Genomic DNA, 7534 nt, shown 5'->3' on the forward strand with positions numbered 1-7534 from the left:
ATTGGCAGAAGGAAAGGCATTTTCTTCTCACTTTGGCCATCAGAGCCTTCCCCTCCATGACAGACATCCCTTTGAAATCCTCTGTCTTGCCTCTTCACACCTCGGTGCGGAGCAAGGGCTGCACCCAGGTGGCCTGGCCAACTGCTCCAGCACAGTTTGTGCAGGGACCCAGCACAGGCCCTGCAGACACAGCAGGATTTCAAGCCTGGCTGTGGGAACGAGCTCTGCTAAGCTGTTGCCTCACTCCACCTTAAGGGCACATAAGTGGGAAAAGCTGGTAATGCAGCGAGGAAAGCACAGGGATTAGCAGGCAGCCAGTTCTCTTTGGGAGCTGGGGGGGATCTAGCCTGCCTTGTAGGGTGCCAGCAGTGCTGGGGAGGAGGGTGAGCTGTGCCCATCCCACCACACCAAAATTAGGCACCACAGCTGGGGGACACATTGCAGGGAATGAGCACGAGTGAGTCTGTCTGGCAGCTCCGAGTCCCCCAGGGGAATAGGACAGTATTTCGAGGCTGGCTGTTTTCCAAAGGAGAGCAAGGCTGGGCTCTGCAGAGGGGTTGGCTGGAGCAGGAACAGCGTTGGGATCTGTGTGTGCATCCCCTCCCTCGTAGCTGGAAGGGTCTGGAGTACTTGTCTGCAGACAAGTGCATCGAATCGGATGTGATTTACGTCCGCAGGCGTCACGAGGGAGAGGACGTGTGATGGGGAGGCGAGGAAGGCGCTGCGAGGAGGGAGGGGAGAGCAAAGAGAATTTTCTCTACGCATCCTTGGCTTCTGCAAAGCAGGAAAGACACCTTTTCAGCTGAGTTTGTTCTTAGGCCTGCGGGCAACGAGTGCTGAAGAATTCCTGTCTCCGAAGGGGAAGGAAGGAAGGAAGGAAGGGTCAGAAAGCCCCAATTTCAGTCGCCCACGAGCGGCAGATCCTGGATGTCCCAACCCTCATCGCGGGTCCCTGCGTGGCAGTGCCCAAGACGGGAGGAGCTGTGTAAGCTGGAGGAACGGGAACGCCGGCGGAGGTTGGGGAGAAGAGGAACGTGGCAATTTGGCTGCTCTTGGATGAGCCCTCTCTCAACACACCTGGCGATGGCATCCTGGGCACGGCAGCTACGGCCGAGCAGGTGCCTCTGGCCCTCCGGCTGGAAGAGCCCATCCTGCTGGCTAAGAAGCTCCGCCGGGACGGCAGCAAGTCGCCAGGGATGCGGCGCAGCGGGGCTGGCCTCACGGCAGGGCTCGGGTAAGGCAGGGAAGACGCAGTCAAAACAAGCGGAGCGGGAGCAGCTTCCCTCCTGGGGATCTGCACGGGGCCAGCGGCGCCGAAAAAGCCACGTCTGGATGGGCAGCAGGGAGGTGGCCACGGGTGAAGGCTCCATTTCTGCCACGTAGTTATTCAGGTGGGAGAGGAGGCGCAGGCGGATGGGGTCGGCGGCGTTTTGCCCCTCCAGGATGCCCAAGTACCTGACGACTTCGGTGAGGCACTCGCGGAAGCCAATACTTCTGTAATCCACAGCTAGAGCTCGAGCATCCAAGAAGCCTGGAAGGAGAGGGTGACAGTAAGCCCGTGCAGAGCTCAGGAATGTGCTTTGATTTCACTACCCTCTCTACTGCACTGTGTATTTCACTTGAGGCACTTTGCTGCCGTGTGATATTCCTGAAGCAGACAGCCAAGTGGGTGTCCGAAGGGACTGGATGTTTGTGTGGGTGAGAATAGCATCTCTGGTTATCTCATTGGGATAAACCTGACAGGGTCGTGATGCCTCTTACTGCAGCATGTGAGATGAGTAAGAGGCTTCATTGACTGTGCTCAGGGAGGAAGGATTTTTTCCCTATTGGATTCTGTTGGTTATCACTCCTGCAGACATGACTGTGGGCTAGATGGATCCCTCTTTGCAAAGGGACCATCCCTGGTCTTGCAAAAGAGCAGGACACTGCGTCTCCTCAACGCACAGCTCAGCACCACTTTCCTCTGCCTGACTCCCAAACTTTAGACCTCCTCTAAAGCCCAGCTGAAGGACACAGGGCAGCGGCAGAACCAAAACCACTGGGCTGAGAAAGCTCAAACCCACAGAAATTAACAACCAACAGCTGATTTTTTAGGCTTCTGCTCCCAACTTGAAGCTTTATGAGACGATAAGCAATAAAGCAGAGAATGTCACAGCACAGTGAAGCGTTGGACCACTGTGCTTGACGGGGTCTCTCGTGACAATACAGCCCTTTGTTGCAGTGCAGTCAAACTGAATATCTAAACAAATGTTCCAGACCAAGTTACAGCTCTGAACCAAAGCCTGGATGCCAGCAATGTCCCCAGCAAGCCAAAACTGGGTGGTAAGCAAGCCAGAGGCTTCTTTACTGGAGCTGTGATCTCCATCCTGTTAACTGGAACAGGACAGAGGGTCTGTACTGAGGTCTCAGTACAAATAAGACCTTTGTTGAATTTTGCACAGGGCTCTCTCTCTCTTCTTATAACAACCAAGACACACACACACACACACACACAAAAAAAAAAAAAAAAAAGGAACAGAAAGGGAAAAAAGCCTTGTTTATTTGCAGAGTCCCCATGCAGAACTCAGCCTCCGCAGGAAATGTATCCCAGGGAGGAGGTAAAGAGTTTAATATCGTTTTTCTGGAAGCAAACTCCATTTCTGAGCAGGACTAAGCACCTCTCTGGCTGAACAGCTTTCAGTGGGGTGTGTGACAAAAACAGCAGTGCCATTCCTGTTGGTTTGTGGAGCTCACAGTCCCACATTCCCTAGGCTGCCAAACGGCTGCATGGGATGCTGACCCATATGTAAAACAACAGGGCAGGAAAACATCCATCTGCCCTCCCTCTAAAGATATTTCCCTTGGGAAACAGGCAGGGCAGCATTTGGTGCTGGGTGGTGTCAGCTTGTTGCTGCATCTGGTGGGGAATTTTCCTTCCAGGTTTCCACCTTCACCTCACCTGTATGCTTAGAAGAGCAGTTCTTACCTGTTCCTCCAGTGGCGTGAAGCATTTTTAAGTGATCCACTGTCATTTGTAGAATTTCTGCCTTCTCCAGCTTGGAAGATCCCTTTGTGTTGGGAGCAGAAAGAAAAGCCATTCATCATTTGATGCTCTAGGGCTTTGTGCCTCTCAGGACTTAGAGTCTGACCAATGATCTCCTCCCCAAAACCTTCCTGAATCTCAGGAGTGCTCAGACTGGCACAGAGCATCCATCCAGGCTCTGCTTTTTATATCAAGTGACTAGGAAAATTCGCTCCTCCCCAAGATACCCCAACACAGATTGAAAAATCCTTCTTTCCATGCTCCTTCATATCTGCAGAACACTTTCTAGATTGAATTTATCCTCCCTGGGGCTGCTGAATATTGGTTAATATCGTTTTACCACCCAGTTTCACCACCTACTTACTCCCTGAAGTGACGATGATAAGAATGACAGTGCTGCTCCAGACTTACTGATTCTGAGGGCTCTACCCCAAACACATGGGAGGAAATCTCAAACACACACAGACACACACACACACACACCTGTTTCTCAAAGGCTGTGGGCACCAGGCGCCGCAGTTCCGAGAGGCTGCTGTTGATACGGTCACGGCGTCGCTTCTCGATGATCTGCAGGAGATTTCCAAGTGGAGAGAAGAAACCAAAGTCATTTACAGCCACAGCTCATGGGGTCTAAACCCCTCATTGACAGCAGGTTGGCAGCTTGATTGAACAGAACTATATACATAAATGTTTTGGGTGCAAAAGTTGAGCAAAGAGACTGATTGGTAGGATAACCCCAGGTGAAATCGTTCTCCTCCAGATTTAGCCACACCTTTTTCCGCCAGATTTGAGGCCAAACCTCTGCAAAAAATTTGACTGTGAGGAGAGTCCTGCAGGAGATGGAGCAGGGAACAGTGTCAAGGTGATTTGGCATGATAAGAACATGCCAAGAGCCCCACACTGCACATGGTGGGGACATCCCTGGCACACAGCCTGACCCCCCAGGGGCACAGCACAGCCACCTTGGTCCTCATAAGTAACACTCACCCCTCTCCTCTTCTTCCTGGCTTGTATCTGAGATGTCGTGGTGGGAGACACAGACCTGGAAACATGGCTGGAAAGGAAGAAGAGGGAATCATTTCTTGCACTAGCTGGAGAAGTTGCACATATGCTCTACACACGTTTGCCATCTGCAGTTCTCCCCCCACCCCCAAAAAATGTCTTCTACGGTTCCCATCTCAGTTTTACCCACAACACAGAGCTCAGGAATTGGGGATGGGGAGCCAAGCAGAGACTTGAATCCCATTCTCTCCCCTCTGAGATTCTCCCACCAGCCTGGGACAGATTTCTGCTCCGAACTGCCCATCCACTCCCAGGCACACTCCTCCTTCACTCTCAGCCTGCGCTGGCGTCTCCACAGGGCTGGAAAAGCTCCACAGCTCTGGAGTCATGGCCTTTTTTTTCCTCCATGTGTGAACCTCCTGGCTCTCATGTCTGAGCCTGCCCTGTCTGCAGGGCTTTGCATCTCAGAGCTGTGATAGCACGAGCCTGGATGTGAGCTCCCACCCAGGGAGGGCTGGTTGCTCCGCAGGGTGAGGCCAACAGCAGCATTGATGTGGTTTCTGAGGCCTTCCCGGAGAGTTGCTTCCCAAACCACAATTTTTGGGGTGGGCTGTGATATTCTGAGTGTACAGACACCTCTGAACCAGACAGAGAGGGGCCAGGACCTGGGTGGGGAGAACACCTGGCAGGAGGTGATGGAGAAGGGACCCTGCCAGCCCTGAGGACCACCTCTGCTCAAGGGATGAGGGACACAGGCTAAGGAAAAGGGCTCCACAAACTATCCTGTGCCTGGCAGGCACAGGTGAGGCTAAAGACAGCAAAGGTCAGCACTAGACATGAACAGGGAGGCAAAGATCAACCCTTAGGTCCTCACAATGATGGATAACTGGGAGCAGGAAACTCCCTGGAGCAACACCCCTTGGCTTTTGGGGAGGCAGCTGAGCCATTTTCTGCCTCCCCCGAGTAGGGTTTCTCCCTCTGGAAAGTGGAACTGGCTCAGGGCTGGTTTTGAGCCTTACAAAACTCAGTGCATGATGTGAGCACACATCCATCTGCAGTCCTGGCCAGCACAGCACATCAGCAGGACCACAGGCCACGTCAGACAGACAAATCTGGAAAGGGGCACTTGGGTTCACCTCATCAAATCAAAATCTTGTCCAGTTTGACAAAGCATTTTAATAGCAGTCTATTAACGATGCTTCTGCACAGACAGTGCTGTCTGCAGCAAGGCAAAAACCAGACCAAACTCAGCCATTAAAAATGCATTCTGTTAGGCCCAAGCGAGGTGCTTTTAGAAGTGGTTTTACACCATCAGGCAAAATAACACGTTCTGCTGCTGCCTGCTCTGCTCATCTCCAGGCAGGTGCCCTGTCTGAATGGCTGCTGGGTGGGTTTTCTCTGGGCATAGGTGCTGGCTGGCTCCATGAGAACCCAAACACACGTGTTGAGCACACAGGATGTGAAAACAGGCTCTGCATGGACACTGGGGTGTTGTGCTGAACTGGCCTGGCAGCACAGGAATGTGGAGTAGGCACTCAAGGAGGAACAGTGACTTTTGAAACTCTCTTTGCAGAGCAGTCTGGACGTGTTGCTCTTTGTGAGCTGCAGTTCCAGATGTGGATCTCAAGTCCCAGCTTAGCGCAAAATGTATTTTACAAATCTGTTTGACAGATTTGAACCACATAAAAGACAGTGTAAGTCTATTCTCTGACGATTCAAATTTCTGCATTACTCTCTGCTTGATTTTATCGTTTACAGCAGAATTTTGGCTGTAAACCAAGTGGTATCTTGCACTTTTGCAGTGACCCCGGAGCCTAAACTTGCTCCACACACTGATCCAAGCCTCACACCCGGCGTGACTCATCCCCACACTACGGGGAAACTGGTTTGCCCAAACCACTCGACCGATGGGTAATGGGCTGGGAACCCCAGCCAGGCAGCCTGACTGCCTCCCTCTGCCCTAATCACTCCTCCTCACTCCCCACCTGGAAGTGTTTCATTTTCCCAGATCCGATGGAGGATGGCATTACTTGGGGTGTAACCTCATCAGGGCAGGAACAGCTCTTTTGGCCACGGATTTGCGTGACATGAGGAACAACATACAAGTATACAAATACTGGCAGATCGCAGCCAGCCTGGTTCTACCACTGGCTCAAGAAGACAAACACATTAACAGCACCAGAAAGAGATTAAAAGTTCATCATTACTGTTCTCTGAAAGAAAATATGATGACAATTCCTCTATTTCATCCCTCAGGGTACTACAGACTCGGTGTGCTGCACTGAGGTGGGATTTATTTCACCTGCAGCAGGAAAGTAGTTTAAATATTGATGCAGTTTGAAACTGTATAAGGGGTCAGGGAATTTCTGCAGGGTGTTTCGTGTGGGACATGCCCTGTTCTGCTGTTCTGGATCAGTGAGAAGCAGACTCATGAATTTAGCCCCATGAGAATCTGAGCTTGGCACTGGGCAGACACCTTCTCTGCTCAGGATCCCAAACAGCAAGAGGGGATGAATTAATCTGAGGCCTCACTGGATGTGGAGGGAGAGGGACACTTGGCTACTGAAACAAGAGTTCAAAAGCAGCTGATTTTTGGAGGAGAACAAATAACAGAGCCTTTCCTTCATCCCCAGTGCTGTCTGCACCCTCGGAGCCCAGACATGCCCACGAAGGGCTGACCCAGCCTGGGAACTTGGGCTGTGAGCAGTGCTGGGGATGCTCTTTGCCAGCAGAGCCACAGCCCAGGGGAGTGCAGCAAAGCCTGAGGACATTGCCTGGGGAACCACACACAGGTCCTGGCCTCACTATTCCCTCCCAAGCAGCAAAGCTGAAACAGCAGCTCAGTAGTGCTGGGACGGAGCCCGAGAACTGTGATGCCAAGGGGCACAAGGGCAGCGATGCCAAGGGGTGCAGGGGCAGCCTCCCCCTGCCCAGCTCCCTCCCCAACACAGCCGAGCCCCAGCTGGGGTGTTACAAATGCATCAGCAGAGCAGAAGTGTTTCTCATGCAAAACCTTTTGGTTTCTTCCACATTCCCTGAGAGCCCCAAGATGCAGCAGTACCAGGCAGCTCCGGTACCTTTGCTCTTGGGGGGGCTGCCCCATCTCAGGGTGCTGAGACCTGCCATCAAACAGGCTTCCCACTGCCCTTCTCCCACCTGGCAGGGGAAGGCCATCCCCTGTCTTTAATCTGCACTTTCTGGAATGCAATCCGCTCCTAAAAACCTTTAACACTTGTATCGCGACTTGGGTTTCCTTGCTGGGTCAGTCCCATCGCCAGCACTAACCCATATGATGGGGTGATCCTGCCGACCCCACGCGGGACCAGCCTGGCCACGAGGGCTTAAGAGAGGTGCTGGGGGACTCACGGTGCCCCGGTGGCGGACTCGGTGCCCTCCGGTGCCGTGTCCCGGTGGCAGACCCGGTGTCCACCCGTGCCGCATCCCCGTGCCCTCCCGTGCCGTATCCCGGTGGCAGACCCGATGCCCTCCCGTGCCATGCCCCGGTGACAT

The 7534-nt window shown here is 53.0% G+C and overlaps 1 protein-coding gene across 1 annotated transcript; it reads right to left on the minus strand.

The window, feature by feature from the left end:
• Positions 1-883: 883 nt before the first annotated feature.
• On the minus strand, positions 884-7521 carry HEYL (hes-related family bHLH transcription factor with YRPW motif-like). The gene is given in 6 exon segments (XM_009078426.1): positions 884-1313; positions 1315-1531; positions 2966-3047; positions 3506-3589; positions 4010-4076; positions 7391-7521. Coding segments are annotated over 6 exon segments (1011 nt in total).
• Positions 7522-7534: the final 13 nt, after the last annotated feature.

This window comes from Acanthisitta chloris, unplaced genomic scaffold (genome assembly GCF_000695815.1).
Source record: "Acanthisitta chloris isolate BGI_N310 unplaced genomic scaffold, ASM69581v1 scaffold33040, whole genome shotgun sequence".
NCBI classification, from domain to species: Eukaryota; Metazoa; Chordata; class Aves; order Passeriformes; family Acanthisittidae; genus Acanthisitta; species Acanthisitta chloris.